This window comes from Podarcis cretensis, assembly GCF_951804945.1.
Source record: "Podarcis cretensis genome assembly, chromosome: 16".
NCBI classification, from domain to species: Eukaryota; Metazoa; Chordata; class Lepidosauria; order Squamata; family Lacertidae; genus Podarcis; species Podarcis cretensis.
In genome coordinates, this window is record NC_137186.1 from 11,468,251 (window position 1) to 11,488,989 (window position 20,739).

Sequence of the window (20,739 nt, forward strand, 5' to 3'; positions counted from 1 at the left end):
GGTGTCTGTTATGGTGGAATTACAACACTAGACAACTGCATACTTCCAACATTTCTCTGATAAAAATAGGGATGGTTTCCCCAGCCACTCTGGGCAGCTTCCAACATATATTAAAACATAATAAACCATTAGACATTTTAAAATTTCCCTATACTGTACCAAGGCTGCTTTCAGATGTCTTCTAAAGGTTGTATAGTTACTTATCTCCTTGGCTCAGGGGGTAACATAAGTCCACACTCTCCAACATTTTTCCAATGAAAACAGGGACATCCTGAGGAAAAGCGAAACATTCCAGGATCATATCAGAAACCAGGACAGCTTCTGTAAATCCAGGACTGTTCCTGGAAAATAGAGACACCTAGAGGGTCTGCAGTTTTAGCTGCTCCTTGTTCCACAGGCTAATATGTTTGCCTTAAAAAAAAATTAAAAAGGATCATGTGCATGGTTTGATTACGTATACAGAAGGTGCAAACAAATGCTGCTGCCCAACCCTACTCAGCCACCAAAATCTATCCCCAGTTCTGAAAAGATGCTCAGGCTTTGGCCAGTTTTCAAAAGAAGGGAACTGCATAGGTCAGTGGTGGAGCACCTGTTTTGAAGGTTCCAGACTCATTCCTCAACATTTCCAGTTAGGGCTGGGAACTGTCCGCTAATGAAAATTCTGAAGAGCTGTTGCCAGTTAGTGCTAGACAGCTCAGAGCCAAGATGGACCAATAGTCTGACAATATTGGCAGAATGCATTCCAACAGGCCTTATATATCAGGGACAGCCCATAATTTCTGGTAACTGTCTAATAATAATAATAATAATAATAATAATAATGCTGTCCTTATTTTGCATTTTGGGGAAAATACTGGGTTTCTAGAAGTTTTATCTCTGATTGTACAGGATGTTGAGGCACAGATGTGTTTTAATTCTAATGTTCATGCACGGAGACAAAATGTCAGCAACTGTAGCTGCCCACCCAGATAGTGAAGGCTGCTGAATGTGTTGCAATTGCAGCTGTTCTGAGCAAAGTACAACCAGATCCATTGTGAAGCTAAGTATTCCGTTTAAGCTTTCTTAAGTGTGCCGGGTTGGGTTGGGGTTTGTGTGTGTGTGGAAACAAAATGCAAATTGTTATGATAAAAGCAGCGAAGAGACTTGAAGAAGATGCAGTTTGGGAGTGTGTATGCGGGGGGGGGGGGAGCGGTGTCAGGGAGTGAGAGATACGCTGAGAATAAGGGGGTGATAACAAAATCACATAGAATTATAGAATGCACACAAGATCGTTCGTGTTTCCATCTGTGACGTGTTGCCGTAAGGGCTGCAAGGGTTTGTTCAAGTGAATGTGGTATTAGGGAGCTTCTGGGTTTTTGTGAGCACTGTTCTTGAATGCAGATTTGTGTGAGTGAGTGTGCTTGCTTGTTTGCTTGCTTAATGTAATTATATCCCACCTTTCTCCCAAGCTGGGATTCAAGAAGGCTTACAAAATCTTGAAAACGTCATTATAAAATACAAAGCAATGAAAATTAGTTAGAAACAATAAATTAAAATGCAATATAAAACGCGTTTAGAGCCAATGTTAAAATGCCGATTGCCCAATGCTCATCATCATCTGCACTTGGGTTGTCAGAACAGGGAGGTCTTAGCTTGCCAGCAGAAAGATAACAAGGAGTGAGCCAGCCTATCCTTTCTTGGGAGGGAATTCTACAATATGGGTGCAGACACAGAAAAGTCTCTGTCTCGTGTCACCACCAACTGTGATGTTGATGGGAACTGTGAGGTGCTCACCAGAGAACCTTAGCACCCAGGCAGGTTCATACAGGGCGATACTGTCCTTCGGGTAACCTGGGCCCAAGCCATATATATATATACACATATGCACGTGCATACACATTATTTATCATCATTCCCTCTATTGCCAATAGGCTGTGAGTGCCTATTCTTCATGTAGCCAAAATGGCACTACCCATGCAAAAGAGAGCAGTATCTACATCTCAAGGTCTGCAAAAGTTCAGTCTTGAGGGTTATGAACTATTGAGGAACCTGAAAAATTTCCTGATATGCATGCTTTGATCTGACGTTATAAATACGGTTGCCTGCATCCATCTGTCTTGAGATGTAATGGAGTGTGCCTCCGGGGGTGAAGTCGAACTTCTGCATTAGCAGACCTCCCCGGGGTGCAAACCTGGGCAGTGTGTATGGCGGTCCTGGGCTGCCCAGATGACAAAGCCCCCCCCTCTGCCTTGCTGATGTGGTCCAAAGGAAAGCAGAGCAAGACGTTTGGCACCAGCTTGGGTGTAGGAGTTGCCAGAAGAGGAGTTTGGATTTGATATCCCGCTTTATCACTACCCAAAGGAGTCTCAAAGCAGCTAACATTCTCCTTTCCCTTCCTCTCCCACAACAAACACTCTGTGGGGTGAGTGGGGCTGAGAGACTTCAGAGAAGTGTGACTGGCCCAAGGTCACCCAGCAGCTGCATGTGGAGGAGCGGGGAATCGAACCCAGTTCACCAGATTACGAGTCCACCGCTCTAACCACTACACCACACTGGCTGGTGAGAGCTGAGTGCAGGGTAGGAGGCGAACAAGGCGCCATCCAACCGTCTTAGGGACTTCAGTCCCAGTTTGTGTAGGATTTACTCCCTAGTCTTTTCTCTGCCCGAAGATATCCCAAAAGAAAGCGGAGGTTTAGGAACAGAGGTTTCCTTCTCCTAGATCATGGGTAGGCAAACTAAGGCCCGGGGGCCGAATCCAGCCCAATCGCCTTCTAAATCTGGCCCGTGGACGGTCCAGGAATCAGTGTGTTTTTACATGAGTAGAATGTGTGCTTTTATTTAAAATGCGTCTCTGGGTTATTTGTGCGGCATAGGAATTTGTTCTTTTTTTTTCCCCCTTCCAAAATATAGTCCGGCCCCCCACAAGGTCTGAGGGACAGTGGATTGGCCCCCTGCTGAAAAAGTTTGCTGACCCCAGTCCTAGATGGGCTACCTTCCCAGGGGGATGAGTCCCATCTGCCCCTCACTTTCCTCTATAGCACCTGCAGAAACTGCCTTCCTGACCGTTGGACGCACGCTTGGTCTTGTCCTCTCAATCCACAAGAGACTGTCTTCACATGCAGGGAAAGCCTCTAACTCACCGAGGGCTTGTGACCCATCGGCTACTTTCACCTGGTTTAGCTGGCTGGTTGAAGCCCATCCCAAGGTGTGGCTGCTGTCACATGCTGATAGCTCCTGGGAGCCACAGGTGAGAGCTGAGTGCAGGGTAGGGACCAAAGGTGGACAAGCTAGCCCAGAAAGAGCACAGCATGTCCCCCACCAGAGGCACTACCCCTCCCCTAACTCCCCGTAAATAGTTATAAATCGCAATTTACAATTAGTAACAATAGCGAAACTACGCATAGCTCAACGATGGAAAAATAAAAATCCCCACAATACCCATAAACTGGCTGAGGAAAGCATGTGGATTATAAGACTAGCATACGAAAGGAACTTGGCATATAATCATTACAAAAACAAGTTCATTCAATTCTGGAATGACAAAGTAAGAGATGAAATACCTCCTTATAATTTATTCACATTAGTTTAATACTCTGTCCTTATGCAATAAGGAAAATGGAAGTAGAAATATTAAACTCCCACATCTGCATTATATGCCAGGACATAGGCAATGCTGCAACTAAATCTAACAGTCTTAAGGAAAGCATGTAGCAATAAGTCTATTTGCATATGAAATGCCTTCTAAATGAAACATGACCTTTTAGCATATATGAAAAACTATATAGTGATTTCTGCACAGATTTACAAACACAGTGTGACTAATAACTGTGCAGCAGCCATTAAGTATATTTTTGCCACTTTGGAACGACAGTGTTTGTTTTGGACTCTGTTTTCCATGTTTCCTTTATTTTTTTAAAAAAAAACTGATTATGCAAAGCCTGAAATTTAGCGATTCAAGGTTTCAGGTGAGGGCATCTCCCAACTCAACCTAGAGGTGCCAGGATCAATCCCAGGACCCTTCTGCATACACAGCTTATGTTCTGCCACTGAGCTACAGCCCTTCCAGTGGCGACCCCTGTTCTAGGGAGATAAAAAAGGTAAAGGTAAAGGTACCCCTGCCCATACGGGCCAGTCTTGACAGACTCTGGGGTTGTGCGCCCATCTCACTTAAGAGGCCACGGGCCAGCGCTGTCCGGAGACACTTCCGGGTCACGTGGCCAGCGTGACATCGCTGCTCTGGCGAGCCAGAGCCGCACACGGAAACGCCGTTTACCTTCCCGCTGGTAAGCGGTCCCTATTTATCTACTTGCACCCGGAGGTGCTTTCGAACTGCTAGGTTGGCAGGCGCTGGGACCGAGCAGCGGGAGCGCACCCCGCCGCAGGGATTCGAACCGCCGACCTTTCGATCGGCAAGTCCTAGGCGCTGAGGCTTTAACCCACAGCGCCACCTGCGTCCCGTCTAGGGAGATAAAGTGTCCCCTAATTATTTTTCAGCTGCCTGCTGTCTACTCTTAATGATTTTGGCTTTGTTTTAAAAGGGGGTGTCCTCTTGCACCAGGCTGTATTTTCTGGAATTTCTACCCCCCACTCCTTGCAAATTAGGGTCGTTCGCACAGGAATTTTTTTGAACGCCTTAGAGAGTGAACTAATTTAGCATATTCACCATACTTTAGTAAATAGTTTTGGGGGGGAGGCTTGGAAACTGCTAAGCTTGCCTAATATATTCACAGCTGGCTCCTGTTCGTTGTTACTGATGAATTTATTAAATGCCAGGGGCGAGGGGGTGGGCAGGAATCGGAGGGAAATGAAAGCACTGGGGAAAAGAATTCCAAATCATTTCCACAGGAAAAATAAATAAATCACACCCCGCATCAGTTCCAGGCTTGCTTTGCCGTGCCTTGCAATAACCGGGCCTTTCTGTTCTCTCCAACAAACAAGAGGCACTGAGTTAATCTGGGTGATGTCATCAGCACAGCTGAGGTCACCCTTTTGTGTGTTATGAGTTGAACATTAAATTCCATGGTTACCTTCTCATAGCTAGAGGCATGGAGAGCGGTATGACACCCCCTACTCACACATACTAAATCCCACCAGTGCATATATTTGTGTGTGTGTGTGTGTGTATTCTGCACTCATAATAAGGCTCTGTACACACTGTTCTTTAAAGCACATTAGAATCATAGAATCGCAGAGCTGGAAGAGACCCCAAGAGTTATCTGGCCCATCAGTCAGTCCATGTTTATTTATGGCAAAGAGGGAGCATAATTTCTGCATAATTCTCTACATAAACAATAAAAATGGTTGATATGGGGTTTAACAATCAATAATGGCGCTGTGGGTTAAACCACACAGCTTAGGACTTGCCAATCAGAAGGTCAGCGGTTTGAAGCCTGCAACGGGGTGAGCTCCCATTGCTCGGTCCCTGCTCCTGCCAACCTAGCAGTTCAAAAGCACATCAAAGCGCAAGTAGATAAATAGGTACCGCTCCGGCGGGAAGGTAAACGGTGTTTCCGTGCACTGCTCTGGTTCGCCAGAAGTGGCTTAGTCATGCTGGCCACATGACCTGGAAGCTGTATGCCGGCTCCCTCGGCCAATAAAGGGAAATGAGCGCCGCAACCCCAGAGTCATGACTGGACCTAATGGTCAGGGGTCCCTTTACCTTAACCTGTGCTAATTAAGTGTTCTTAAAATACGTGCATCTAGTCCGACCCCTGCAAGGCAGGAATCTTTTGCCCAATGTGGAGCTCGAACCCACAACCCTGAGATTAAAAATCTCATGCTCTATCGATTGAGCTATCCCCGGAGCATTATTTCCCTCAAAGAATTCTGGGCACTGCAGTTTACTACAATTCCCAGAAACCCTTATCAAACTACACATAGTGTGCAGAATGCTCGGTGGAAGTAAAGCATGCTTTGAATAGGCTTTGAAGGCATAAGTGTGTACGCAGCTTTAAAAGATATATTAAGAGTCTTGTGGTACTTGAAAGGCTTACACAGGCCCATGCAGAGCTTGTCTGAGGCCTAGGGCAAGTGTACCTGGCTGCATACCCTCCAACATTTCTCCAATGAAAATAGGGACATCCTATTCCATCATCATCAAAATAATCATTTTACTATTTATACTCCCCCCCCCCATTTGACTGGGTTGCCCCAGCTATTCTGGGCAGCTTTGAACATATACAAAAAAATACTAAAACATTAAACATTTAAGAACTTCCCTATAAAGAGCTGCCTTCAGATGGCTCGGGGGTCAGATAACTCCATACCCTCCGACATTTCTCCAATGAAAACAGGGATGTTCTAAGGAAAAGGACATTCCAGGATAAAATCAGAAACCAGGATGTCTTCAGCAAATCTGGGTCTGTCCCTGGAAAACAGGGACACTTGATGGGTCTGTGTTTTGCCCCCTGCCCCACTGCACAGGCCTGCAGTCTCAACCCACATCATATCTTTTAAAGCCCATTTTGTCCCTCAAAGAATTTGGGCACTGTCGTTTAGCCCTCACAGAGTTATAATTCCCAGCAACCCTTAACTAACTGCAGTGCCCAGAATTCTTTGAGGGAAAGAATGCGCCATGCCTTTGAAGGCTGAATACATTTAGAGCACATGGCTCTCCCAAAATAATCCTGGGAACTGTAGTTCATTATGGATGCTGGGAACTGTCATTCTGTGAAAGCTAAACTACAATTCCCAGGATTCTTTGGGGGAAGGCATGTGATTTAAATGTAAGGGGTGTATGTAGCCTTTAAAACCTGGGGGCAAGGACTGTCTTATCACTATTATTTGTGAGCTGCCCCAGGGAGACTTTCCTCATCTGGAGCTCAGGATAAATAAAGAGCAGCTGGCTGAATAGATTATCCATCCCAGTGGTCCCCAAAGGGGGCGCTGGGATTACCTAGGGCAGCCCTAAGAGGCGAATGGGCGGCAAGGGGGTGCTGAAGGTGTAAATGACTACCAGACTTTGAAAAGCTGGTATCTGTGGATCAAGTTCATCAGTTTTGTTGAATTAATTAACCTAAATAGTTTTAATTGGATTTTGAATAAATGTGCAATTAATTGTTACTGTTCTCAATGTTATGGCGCTATTATCTTCCTTTGCAAACTGGTGTTCTGAATAATGCTTTTTTTGATATATCGTCCAAATCCAGTTTCAAATCTATGTCATGATGCTGGTTTCGGAATTTTAGGCTTGGCAATATTTCGCAAATCAGGGTGTGGGTGGGGGAGGGTGCTGTGCAAAAAACCACGATGTGGGGGAAACTGTGAATCCAGCCAGTGCCTTTACATTGCTCAGTCCTTATTTGAGGCATTGTGATATATCCGTATATCGTGATGTTTAGCTGGTGAGATATTGCAGTGTTGAAACCCAGATGTCGCCCAGCCCAAGTGGGGATGAGTTTATGGAAACCAAGGAGCCGATGGCTCAAAAAAATTTGGGAACCACTGATTTATCCCCTCTCCCTTCCCCATTCCTCTCCACCTCACCCTTCCCTACTCACAGATGTCTCCCCGATCGTGGCCGGCCTGATTGGCGCCACCGTCTTAGTGGTGTCCGTCTCCATGACGGTCTTCGTGTGGACATGCTGCCATCAGCACGCGGAAAAGAAGCACAAGACCCCGCCTTACAAGTTCATCCACATGCTGAAAGGCATCAGCATCTACCCAGAGACCCTGACCAACAAGAAGAAAATCATACGGATCCGGCGAGACAAGACGGGAGCTGCCATGAAAGACGGAAGAGGCAACCTTCTGGTGGATGCAGCAGAAGCTGGCCTGGTGGGCTCCGACAGGATCTCCAGCGCAGCTCCCTGCGTCAACCAGCTCCCGATCAAAGTCGATTATGGAGACGAGTTGAGCCCGGACCAGAGCTTGACTCCGGCGGGCAGCAAGCCTTCCTCTCCCTCTTCCCCAGAAGAAGAGGTCACTCTGGGGACGCTGACCTTCTCCGTGGACTACAACTTCCCCAAGAAAGCTCTGGTCGTGACCATCCAAGAAGCCCGCGGGTTGCCGGTCATGGACGAGCAAAACCAAGGCTCTGACCCCTACATCAAGATGACACTCCTGCCCGACAAGAGGCACCGGGTGAAGACGCGCGTCCTCCGCAAGACGCTGGACCCCGTCTTCGACGAGACCTTCACTTTCTACGGGATCCCCTACAGCCAGCTCCAGGACCTGGTCCTCCACTTCCTGGTGCTGAGCTTCGACCGCTTCTCTCGAGATGACGTCATCGGGGAGGTGATGGTGCCGCTCGCCGGGGTGGACCCAAGCACAGGGAAGGTCCAGCTCACCAGGGAGATCATCAAAAGGAATATACAGGTAGGGGAGCTGGGACCTGGGGGTTTCACTAGGGGGACTGTCCAAGTTCCCTTTCCTGGTACAAGTGACCTTTAGAGACCCTAGGCTTTTGATTTTGGCACCCCCATATATATCAAATTCAAAATATAAGCAATAACAAACTAGAAAATGATTTTTCAAAAAGAAACCTACAGTAAGATGGAAAATAACATTTATTTTTGCATGCTTTCACCTTATTTATATTTTTTGGGGGGGAATTTCTCCTCATTTTTCTAATTGCAAAGTCTTTGATCAGATCCTTATGTAACGCATCTGCTTCTACACTTAGTAGAGATAAAGCATATTGCCTGCCTTGTTGCATAGTTGTTCTGCTGGGGTTTCTTAAATATACATCAACTGAGAAAATGGACGCCCATCCGAATCGTTTGTAATATTTGTATGTAATTTTTTCATTTATTGCGGGAGCCTTTTTTGTGGAGCCTGGTTCAGCTGCACTGTAGCAAATCTGGCAATGGAAAATTTATGTGGTGCCCTCCTTCCCTTGATGCCCTAAGCACGCGCTTTTGTTGCTTCATGCCCTGTTCTTGCTGTTGGTGTCCAAGTGAGAGGGGTGGGGTGAGGGGGCTGTGAGCCAGCAGTAGGGGTTGTACCTGCTGGTAGGACCCACAAGACAGGTGTGCTGATGCAAGAGCCAAGGGGAACTGGTCTGTGACATGGACCAGGACTGCCCCTCTCAAATCCAGCACCCTGTTCTAGCAGCAACCAAACAGATGTCTTAATGCAATGTTGTTGGACTACAACTCCCATCATCTCCAGCCAGCAGGACCAGTGGTCAGGGATGGTGGGAATTACATAGTCCAGCATAGTTCAAGAATCACTACCCTAAAGGGAAGGAAACCCAAAAGCAGGGTTTGAGCGCAGCAGCGACTCTCCACCTGGGACTATTAAGTAGTAGACTGCCACCAACGGTGCAGGGAGAAGACAGCCATCGTGGCAAGGAACCAGAGATAGCCTGATCCCTAGTGAATTTTTCATTTATTTTATTTCACAGAATTTATATACTGCTTGATTGAGGGACACGGGTGGCACTGTGGGTTAAACCACAGAGCCTAGGGCTTGTTGATCAGAAGGTCGGCGGTTCGAATCCCTGCAACAGGGTGAGCTCCCATTGCTCGGTCCCTGCTCCTGCCAACCTAGCAGTTCAAAAGCACATCAAAGCGCAAGTAGATAAATAGGTACCACTCCGGCGGGAAGGTAAACGGCGTTTCCGTGTGCTGCTCTGGTTCTCCAGAAGCGGCTTAGTCATGCTGGCCACATGACCCGGAAGCTGTACGCCGGCTCCCTCGGCCAATAAAAAGAGATGAGCCCCGCAACCCCAGAGTCGGTCACGACTGGACCTACTGGTCAGGGGTCCCTTTACCTTTACTGATTGTAAAAAAAACAAACACCCAGCAACCTCAAAGTGGTTCACAAAATGAATAAAACAATGAAATTACTAGTAAAATACAGTCTTATTTACACAGCATAGTTATACAGTAAAATACAATTTAAAGTATTCAATAATAATTAAAATCAACAATAAGCTAAAAAGCAGATTAAAACATGTGTTTACATTTTATGTGACAATAGGCTTTGCCTAAACAAAAGAATGTTTTTAGCAGGAGTGCAGCAAAGGGGCCTCTCAACAGGCAGGGACTTCCAAAGTATGGATGTAGCCCCAGTAAAAAAGATGGATTTTCTTACAAATGCAGACCAGGTATTATGTGGCAGCTTCAACAGCACCGGTTATTATACCCACCAGTCGCTTTATACAAAAGGGAAAGCATCAGAGTAACATGATAGGATAAAATGCAACACGTAAAAACGATCTGAAACCAGAAAAAAACAAGAATAAAACCAGTAATGATACAAAATGCATAAGATGCTTGCCCAGTAACATATTAATAAGGAGAAGTCCTAGCCACTCCCAACTGAAAGATGAGCACCAGTGCATGAGGCAACATTAAATAACCAAAGGTCGGAGTAAACAAAAGGTATCAGCCTGGCTCCCAGGGGCCGACAGGGATGGCGCCAGGCATGTCTCCCTGGGGAAAGCATTCCACAGACTTGTCTCATCCTCTCTGAAAGCCCCCCAAGTTGGTGGCCATCGCTGCCTTGTGTTGATGTGAATTCCATAGTTTCATTTTGTGCTGTTGGGAAACAAGCATCACCGTATTTTTCACTCTATAAAGACGCACCAGACCATAAGATGCACCTAGTTTTTGGAGGAGGAAAACAAGAAAAAAAATATTCTGAATCTCAGAAGCCAGAACAACAAGAGGGATCGCTGTGCAGCGAAAGCAGCGATCCCTCTTGCTGTTCTGGCTTCTGGGATAGCTGCGCAGCCTGCATTCGCTCCATAAGACGCACACACATTTCCCCTTACTTTTTAGGAGGGAAAAAGTGAGTCTTATAGAGCAAAAAATACGGTAACTGTGCACCTCTGGGAATTGGAGACAAGGCAAAGGTTCACCACAGCAGCAACTGGGGCTGTTCTCAGGAGATCCAAAGAGAGCTGTTGTCCGAGCACAGGCCTTTTTTGCCTGGTCCAGAAGGACCTTTTCCTATTTTCCTAATTGCAGATTTCTTGCATTCTGCTGAAACTCCTGAGTTCTGCATGAGAGGATGCATCTCATGCTCAGAACAGTGCAGTTTTCTGGGCATGTCTCTTCCTCTTCTAAAGAGGAGGAGGAACATCTGTTCTGTAACCTGGGATTTTGCAAGGCATTGTTCCAGCCAGCGGAAGCAGCAGACTCCCCGGGAGCGCGAGCAGTAATGCAAACAAGCGCAGAGCTGGCAAGGACAGTAATCAGACCAAGGATTGGGGTCAGCCGCCTTCAAAGTGGGAGCTGGAAAGCAGCCAGATCAGCACTATGGAGGAGGGCTACATTACGACAGATAAACAGGATGTGGATTTTTGCTCAGGCAATACCCAATCTAATGTTTTTCTCTCTGTGTGTGTGCTTAGATCCCAAACAAACGTAACAGGCAGATTTGGGGGGAAGGGAAATAGCAGAGTGGCAGGGAATCTGTCCCGGGTTCAATCCCAGCATCTGCAGATAGGGCTGGGAGAGATTCTGCATTTGAAATCCTGGACAGTTCTTGCAGGTCAGTGCGGACGATACTGAACTAGAGGGGCTAATGTTCTGACTCTGCAAAAGGTAGTTTCCTCTGCTTCTGTGGTCTGCTGCAGGGATGGGAAGCCTGTGGTCCTTTAGATGCTGTGTGTGACATTGTGGCCCGCTTTATCACTACCCAAAGGAGTCTCAAAGTGGCTCACATTCTCCTTTCCCTTCCTCCCCCACAACAAACACTCTGTGGGGTGAGTGGGGCCGAGAGACTTCAGAGAAGTGTGACTGGCCCAAGGTCACCCAGCAGCTGCATGTGGAGGAGCAGGGAATCGAACCCAGTTCACCAGATTACGAGACTACCGCTCTTAACCACTACACCACGCTGGCTCCACACTGCTGTTGGACTCCAACTCCCAGCAGCCCTTGCAAGAGGGGCCAATGGTCAGGGATGAGCTGCAGTCCAGCAGCATCCTTCCAGCCGCATCCCAAGGGCAGGCAGAGCCAGAGGCAGAATGGGCAAAGCAACAAAGGTTTCCTTTGTACAGGAGGCTGCTTTTCTACACTCACCCCCATCTCTATGCTCCATCCAAGCAAGTAAAAAGGAATAGCAGAGTTCAAGGACTCATTCCAGCCAGGGAGATGCACCACAGGAGGGTGAAAAGCAGGGCTGATAGGGAATGTACACATGTGGAGAGACCCAAGGGCCAGTTGGAGAGGTCTGGAGGGCCACACCAGAGATTCTCCATCTTTGGCACAAAAGCAAGCTCCTCTGGCAAATCTTTGGCTTCTGCTTTGAGTTGTCTAGACATTTCTTTAATTAGGCAGGATGGGTGGCTTTCAAATAAATACATAAATCCTGCTTCAATGGGATGACACACCTCTCTGCACAATTAGGGGGGGGGAATAAAACCTTTGGGCTCGTAAACCAGCTGCTGTGTTTTGCTGTCAGGCTTTCTAGGCAGTTAAGCTTCCCTTGCTTCTGTCTGGCTTCCAAGCTGCAACTACTGCACAATTCTAGCTGGTCTGAGGATCTGTGATGGGGAGGGGATCCCCCTCCCCTCGAGCAAAGTCAGAACGCAATTGACACTGGAACAGAAAGCGACCGGCATGCAGTTGCCATGTCTTGCTTGTGGGCTTCCCATAATGGGTATCTGATTCGCCACAGGGAAAACATGATGCTGGATTAGAGACGGCCCAGCGGGCTGTTCTTATGATGCAGAGAGGGAAGGGAAAGTGAGTTACAGGCAAGCAGTTAGGAGTCGCATCTTTCAGGACCAGGGAGAGCTCCTTGAGACAAGAGGAAGCCAATCCAATGAAGGCTCCCTTTTCCGCCTTCCCCCTTCCAATGTTTTTGGACAATAGTTCCCATCAGCCCCAGCCAGCATGACCAGTGATTAGGACTCCCACCCTACAAATGAAGTTGCAAGGAATTTAAATTGATGCCTTTGTAAACTACAGTCATACCTCGGGTTACAGAAGCTTCAGGTTGGGTTTCTTCGGGTTACGGACCACCAAAACCCAGAAGTACCGGAATGGGTTACTTCCGGGTTTCGGCGGTCACACATGCACAGAAGTGCTAAATTGCGCTTTGCGCATGCGCAGAAGCGCCGAATTGCAACCCGAGCATGCGCATACACGCAGCTGCAGGTTGTGAACGCTGCGGGTTGTGAACGTGCACAGTGGCGTAGCGTGGAGGTGCAGGGGGGCCGGCCGCACCGGGCGCAACATCTGGGGGGCGCGCTCGCCACCTCCGGAGTCGCCGAAGAGCCTCGGGCGCGGAACCGGCGAGCTGTGCGCGCGTCCGGGCTGAAGGCATCCGGCAGGCAGCGGCTCTCAGCGCTCGCCGCGGTCCCCACGCGTCAGGGCCGTGGAGGGCGCAGCAGGCAGCCCCTCCTCACAGCCCCGCCGCTGCTGCTGCTGCAGCTGCTGGGCCATGTTGCATTTTCCTCGCCTCTCTGCCCTCCTCCGGGCAAGCGGCATCATTTGGGCGGCAGCGCCAGCGGCAACTCGCCTCAGATCACCTGACACAGACCCGCCGCCGTGGCTACCTTACCGTAAAAACCCCAGCCCAGGCAGCAGCAAGAAGAAGCTAGCAGCGGCGGCAGGTTAGGGGTTAGGGGCGCAAATTACATGCCTTGCCCCGGGTTAGGGGGCGCAAATTACCTGCCTTGCCCCGGGTGAGGGGGTGCAAATTACTTGCCTTGCCCCGGGTTAGGGGGCGCAAATTACTTGCCTTGCCCCGGGTGCTGGCAACCCACGCTACACTGCTGAACGTGCACCCCGCACAGATCACGTTCACAACCCGCAGCGTCCACTGTACTTTGCTGTTTGGGGCGGCGGGGAAGGTTTTCACTATCAGAGTCAAAAGAGGTGGGGGTGGGGAATCTGTGTGGCTCTCCGTGTCCCATCAGCCTCAGCCACCACAGCCAACAGTTCAGAGATCATGGGGACTGGAGTCCAGCAACACCTAGAGAGCCACAGCTTCCACACGCCTCTCCTAGACACATGTCCCAGCCAATCAGGGATCACACATTAAATGCACTTACAAAGCAGGGATGAGGAGCTCATGGCCTTCCAGATATTGTTGGACTATGTCTCTCACCAGCCCCTAGCCTGCATGGGTCCGTAGCTCAGTGGTAAAGCAACTGTCACAAGGTCCCAGGTTCTGTCCCCAGCATCTCCAGTTAGGGCTGGGAATGCCCCCTCCCTGCCTGAAACTCTGGAGAGCTGCTGCCAATCAGTGTGGACAGTACTGAGCTGGGTGGACCCCATGGTCTGACTCAGCGAGAGGCAGTTTCCTATGTTTCCAAGAGTCCCAAAAGCTGGGCAGAGAAGCTTGGAAGGCCCTTGACCTTAGGACACGTGCTTGCGTAGGAAGAGAGTTCAGTGGGAGAACAGGAGGGAGAGGAAAATATGGCGAGGAAAATTAAAACTGGTAATGGAAGGAGGAGGGGAGTACAGCCTGCGGCAGTGGTCAGTTCAGACACTTGTGAAGACAGAAGGAGAAAGTGTGACAGAGAGAGAGGAAGAGAAAAGGGCGTGACAGAAGAAGAGGGAGAAGTGATGGCCCCATTCATTTCCAGCTCTGGCACCACTAAACACCAGCCATGTATGATATGTATGCAGCTTTAGATGCTTATGCTATAGCAACTTCAAGGCCCCCTCCTAGGGTTGCCATATGTCTGGACAGAACCAGAATACTGTAGTCAGAAGCAGTGTCTGGGCAGAAATCTGCAAAATGTCCGGGGAAATCCGGACGCATTACAACCCATGTCAGCAGTGTCGTTTTTGCCAATTTTCCTAAATAGCTCAAAATCAACTTTGCTCCTCCCCCCAAATAATAATGTAGCTCTGCAAGGGGAATAGGGAGTTTCATAAGAAATCTCAGAGCCCATAATAAACTACAGTTCCCAGGATTCCTTTTTTTTTTGCAGGGAGGGAGTCATAACTGTAAAGATGGTGTAAGAGCTCTTTAAACGAACAGTGGTACCTCAGGTTACATACGCTTCAGGTTACAGACTCTACTAACCCAGAAATAGTACCTCGGGTTAAGAACTTTGCTTCAGGATGAGAACAGAAATCGTGCTTCGGCGGCACGGCAGCAGCGGGAGGCCCCATTAGCTAAAGTGGTGCTTCAGGTTAAGAACAGTTTCAGGTTAAGAACGGACCTCCAGAATGAATTAAGTACTTAACCCGAGGTACCACTGTATAGTGCAGATGGGGCCCTAGTTTCCAATCCCAATGTGCAAACCAGACTTTGCTGGTTCAGATGCCTCAACGCAGGAAAGGCTGGGCAAGGGGAATCACGGTGGATGAGGGGAGGAGAGAGGGTCCGTCTCACGTCTGGTACGACACCCGAACCAGCCTCATGCATGTTTCCTGACAGCGCCCCTACAGTGAATAGAGCAGGGTCAGCCAGCACGATGCCTTATAGACATTGCTGGACTCCAACGCCCACTAGCCTTGATCACAATCATGGCTCCCCCCCAATGAATCCTGGGAGCTGTAGTTTGTTAAGGGCACTGAGAGTTGTTATGAGACTCCCCCATTCACCTCACAGAGCTACAATTCCCCGGGAAGAGGGATTAGTTGCTAAACCATACTGGGAACAGTAGCTCTGTGAGGGGAGTAGGGGCATTTTCTAACAAATCTCAATGCCCATAACAAACGACAATTCCCAGGTTTCTTTGGGGGAAGAAGCCACGACTGCTTTAAATATACAGTGGTACCTCAGGTTACAGATGCTTCAGGTTACAGACTCCGCTAACCCAGAAATAGTACCTCAGGTTAAGAACTTTGCTTCAGGATGAGAACAGAAATCGTGCAGCGGCAGCAGGAGGCCCCATTAGCTAAAGTGGTACCTCAGGTTAAGAACAGTTTCAGGTTAAGAACGGACCTCCAGAACGAATTAAGTTCTTAAACCGAGGTACTACTGTATGGTGCAGATGGCGAAGAGTCGTTTGGCCCAAACTGGGCACTTTCCACTTGTGATTCCGGGAGGAAGGGAAAGGAGCAAGAATGGCTTTAGACAAACGTTAACTCAAGAGTCCCGGGCAGTTCCCAAAATGCCGAATCTAGGACACGACGGCCATGGCAACCCGGCCTGCTATTCACAGCCTTAACAACGGCTTTTTTAAAAACAGTTGGCAAGGCTCTGTTTTATTTCCACTGTATTAACTCCCTTTCAACACAGCCATGTCTTTCCCTTAAAAAAGAAGAAGAAATGACCTACTCACTATGGACAAGTCATCTACACCACCGAAAAGCTTTTAAGGCCACAGCGGAAGCACGGAGGATGTAAACAATAAAACGCCACACCCTCCCCGATTGCAGAGTTCGCTGGCGATTTCGAACCTGCTTTTTAAGGTGGTGGCGGTGGCTCTTTCCTAGGAGGTCAAGATTCTGGTCCCCTTCAAAGGTGGGCCATAGGAAGCTGCCTTATACAGAGTCCATCTAGACCTCGCGGGGGGTTACCCACACTGACTGGCAGCAGCGGATCTCCACGGCTGCAGGTGACAGGTCTCTCCCAGCCCTACCTGAAGGAGTGAACCTAGGAAGTTCTTCGCTTCAAGCAGGTGCTCTCCCACTGACCTACAGCTCTTCCTCTAGAAATACAAGATTCTAGTCCTCATTGTTCTGCACAAAGAGCTGATTTTAAATAGGAACATGGGAAGCTGTCTTATACAGTAGTACTTTGAGTTAAGAACTTAATTCGTTCCGGAGGTCCGTTCTCAACCTGAAACTGTTCTTAACCTGAGGTACCACTTTAGCTAATTGGGGCCTCCCGCCGCCACTGCACGATTTTTGTTCTCATCCTGAAGCAAAGTTCTTAACCCGAGGTACTATTTCTGGGTTAGCGGAGTCTGTAACCTGAAGCATCTGTAACCTGAGGTACCACTGTACAATGTGTAAAACAAATGAGCACATGCGTTCAAACGAAAAAGACAAAGACAACCCTGGTCTCACAGGTTCATACTTTGGAACTCCCTGCTGACTGACATAAAGGCATGTGCCTTCACTACAGTGGTACCTCGGGTGACATACGTTTCAGGTTACAGACTCCACTAACCCAGAAATTGTACCTCGGATTAAGAACTTTGCTTCAGGATGAGAACAGAAATTGTGCAGCAGTGGCGCGGCGGCAGCGGGAGGCCCCATTAGCTAAAGTGGTGCTTCAGGTTAAGTACAGTTTCAGGTTAAGAACGGACCTCTAGAACAAATTAAGTTCTTAACCCAAGGTACCACTGTATATCAAGTTAGGTCAAGGGTCCACCTAGCTCAGCGTTACCTATATTGACCGGAAGCTATCTTGTACTGTGTCAGACCATTGTTGTGTATAATAATAATAATAATAATAATAATAATAATAATAATAACTGCTGTAGAAACAGAATCATAGAATCATAGAGTTGGAAGAGACCACAAGGGCCATTGAGTCCAACCCCCTGCCAAGCAGGAAACACCATCAGAGCACTCCTGACATATGGTTGTCAAGCCTCTGCTTAAAGACCTCCAAAGAAGGAGACTCCACCACACTCCTTGGCAGCAAATTCCACTGTCAAACAGTTCTTACTGTCAGGAAGTTCTTCCTAATGTTTAGGTGGAATCTTCTTTCTTGTAGTTTGGAGCCATTGCTCCGTGTCCGCTTCTCTGGAGCAGCAGAAAACAACATTTCTCCCTCCTCTATGTGACATCCTTTTATATATTTGAACATGGCTATCATATCACCCCTTAACCTCCTCTTCTCCAGGCTTTCTAGATGGGCCTTCTTATGTTCTCCTTCCCCACTGGCTTCCTTCAGCTGACCCTTTCTAGATGATTATTTGCAGAAGTGGATGGGTGGACCTGAGGGTGGCCAGGGCTGTTTGGGGTCTGTTGTTCTCAGGATGTGCGACCTTATCTCTTTCCAGAAATGCGTCAGCAGAGGGGAGCTGCAGGTTTCCTTGTCTTACCATCCTGTCGCCCAGAGGATGACTGTGGTGGTTTTGAAGGCGAGACATCTGCCCAAGATGGACATCACCGGCCTCTCAGGTAGAAGCTATTTACTCCACCTCATCTCCATGTTTTCCTTGTGTGCCCCTTTGAACGCTCTTTTGTTCGTGTTACTTTTTAACGAGGGATGGATCTGTTCATTTTGGTTCCCTCTCGGTTTCTCATTTTTTCACCCAACCTTAAATTCAGTTCCCTGCATTTCTGCAGTGATTTGCTTTTTATAAGTGAAAACTTGTCAGCATTCTACTGCAGTTCCCCTCCCAATAAACCCAGTTTTGTTTGCAGTTTTGCCTAATAGACGCATTTTGCAAAGGAATTTCCCCACTTTTGTGTGCAATTTTATGCACACGTGGTACATGCATTTTCGTACACATTGTTGGAGAACACACAGTGCTGCAAAATTTGGAGAAGTGCAAAGGATGGCTGTGCTTCAATTCACGTAGTTTCAGAGAACGCAGATTTTGTAGGTCCGCCTTTAAATGCAAACTGAGTTTCTCCCTCCCTCCCATTTGTAATCTGAGGCAGCTTATGAATCCTGTGCATCCTTGGAGAGATCAGAAGGCAGCCATCCCTTTCTCCTAATGTTTGCCCCAAATCTGCTTTCCTGCAACTGAAGCCCACTAGATCTAGTCCTGGCCAGGACAGCAGCAAAGAACATCTCTTTACCCTCTTCTATGTGGCAGCCCGAAAAGATGGCACTGTGAAGTGCCCTAAGCATTAAAAAAAAAACACACCCCAACATCTCCAGGGTGTTTGAAATGTAAAGTCCCAAAGAAACAACTTGATCCTTCATTTGATGTTCATACCTTTCGAGGACAAATTCCAGCTAGGCAAAGAGCACTCGAGGAAGGTGCGGAGCAGGGCTGGTGAGGGGCGCGGCCTGGGAAGAGGGGGCCTGAAGAGACTCCAGAGGGCTGGATAGCATGACATAGTTGGCATTTCTCCATCCCTGACTTGCACAGACCAGGACCGCAACGTTCAGTGGCTTTGCTTTATTTTTCAGTTACCTCCCTCAACGCGAACTCTGGTTCACGAACCCCTAACAGAATGTCAGGGAGGAAAACGTTCTCCTCTTGAGATAGCAACCTTGTGTTTAGGAGATTGGGGTTATGGTTTGGCTTGCCTCAACTTGAGCTGCTTGCTTTTCAGGGTCCCCACCCATGCCCCAGAAACTCTGCCATCATACAAATTCCTAGAAGAGGAGAGGTCTTAGCCAAGGGCCATGTGGATTGGCAGTATATCTCTGAATACTAGTTGTTAGGGGCACATCATGGGAGAGATTCTGTTGCCCTTCAGGCCCAGGTTCTGAGCTTCCTGGAGACATCTGGCCAGGCTAAATGGACCTTTGGTCTGTTTCTTATGTTTTTACCTTCAGCCCCGTTCCAGGACTTGGGAACATATGAGAGAAGCAGAGAAGCCAGGGATTGGGGAAGACTGTGGCCTTCCTGATTGATGGTGGACTACAACTCCCATCAGCCCCTAGCCAGCATGGCCAAAGGTCAAGGATGATGGGAGTTGGAGTCCAGCAATGTCTGGAGGGACACACGTTCCTCCAGGAATCTGCCTTATACTGAATCAGACCCTTGGTCTGGCTGAAATCTGAGCATTGTCTACAATCATAGAAACATTGATTCACAGAAGCATAGAGTTGGAAGGGAGCATCCATGGCAGATGGCCATCCAACCTCTGCAGAGTCTCAGGCAGCTCTCTCCAGGTCTTTCTCATCCCTACCTGGGTTTGCAAGGGTTTGGACTCGAATAATAATAATTTTAATAATCATCATTTATTATTTGTACCCCGCTGTCAGGGAACTGACATCAAAGGGAGAAACGGAGGCAGGGCACCAGAGCGATGCCGGGGAGGGAACCAGCAGAGGGGAAGGATTTCAGCGTGACACCAATAGAGAGGATAGGGAGATGGAGGAGGCGGTGTCAGGGCTCCAAGACCCTTCAAGCGAAACTAGCGGAGAGAGTGCTGGCACGCCCCTGCCTTCCCCTTACTTGCGCAGACGCGTTCCGCGCAGAGAACATAGGAGGAGACTTGGGGTCAAACAGCTTTTATGCTGGAAGAGATTCAAGAAACGCCCATTGACGGACTCTGCAAGTGTCTAACAGGTCATGGAGGGCGAGCTCTAGCCCTAAACATGGTAGAGCAAACGCTCTAACTGAAGTGGAGGCAGTTTACACACGAGTAACCCACCCGCAACCATTACACCCGCCCATCTGGGTAGGTTTACCTAGCCACTCTGGGCAGCTTCCAACAAAGATTAAAAATACATTAAAATGTCACACATTGAAAACTTCCCTGAAAAGGGCTGCCTTCAGATGTCTTCTAAATGTCAGGTAGTTGTTTATCTCTTTGACATCTGGTGGGAGGGCATTCCACAGGGCGGGTGCCACCACCGAGAAGGCCCTCTGCCTGGTTCCCTGTAACTTGGCTTCTCGCAGTGAGGGAACCGCCAGAAGGCCCTTGGCGCTGGACCTCAGTGTCCGGGCAGAATGATGGGGGTGGAGACGCTCCTTCAGGTATACAGGTATATTGAATGACCCTTGGGGTCCCTTCCAACTCTACAATTCTATTATTCTGATGTGTTCAGGGCAGCTGTTTACCAGCTCCATCTGGTATGCTGGCTGAGACCCTACAACTTTTAGAACAGTGTTTCCCAACCTTGGGCCTCCAACTGTTTTTGAACTACAACTCCCATCATCCCTGACTAGCAAGTCCAGTGGCAAGGGATGATGGGAATTGTAGTCCAAAACAGCTGGAGGCCCAAGGTTGGGAAACACTGTTTTAGAAGACACTTTAAAGGCAATCCTGTATTGGGATATTTTTTTTTTAATGGTTAGAGTTTTATTATGTTTTA

At 48.2% G+C, this 20,739-nt stretch overlaps 2 protein-coding genes across 4 annotated transcripts in view; one reads left to right on the forward strand and one right to left on the reverse strand.

Annotated features, from left to right (window-relative positions):
* Positions 1 to 20,739, forward strand: part of SYT11 (synaptotagmin 11) — a 28,769-nt gene that overhangs the window by 3,488 nt on the left and 4,542 nt on the right. For 2 of the 3 annotated variants that reach the window (XM_079958238.1, XM_079958236.1), the window contains exons 2-3: positions 7,481 to 8,295; positions 17,795 to 17,915. In XM_079958238.1, coding sequence (XP_079814364.1) covers positions 7,481 to 8,295; positions 17,795 to 17,915 — 936 coding nt within the window. Of the gene's footprint in view, positions 1 to 7,480; positions 8,296 to 17,794; positions 17,919 to 20,739 lie in introns of all 3 variants that reach the window. The other variant, XM_079958237.1, reaches the window with a different exon arrangement.
* The window catches only part of FCER1G (Fc epsilon receptor Ig), a 74,556-nt gene continuing 64,357 nt past the window's right edge, over positions 10,541 to 20,739 (reverse strand). Inside the window, exon 6 of the mRNA XM_079958555.1 lies at positions 10,541 to 10,746. The gene's annotated coding sequence lies outside the window, so the exon portion shown is untranslated. The remainder of the gene's footprint in view (positions 10,747 to 20,739) is intronic.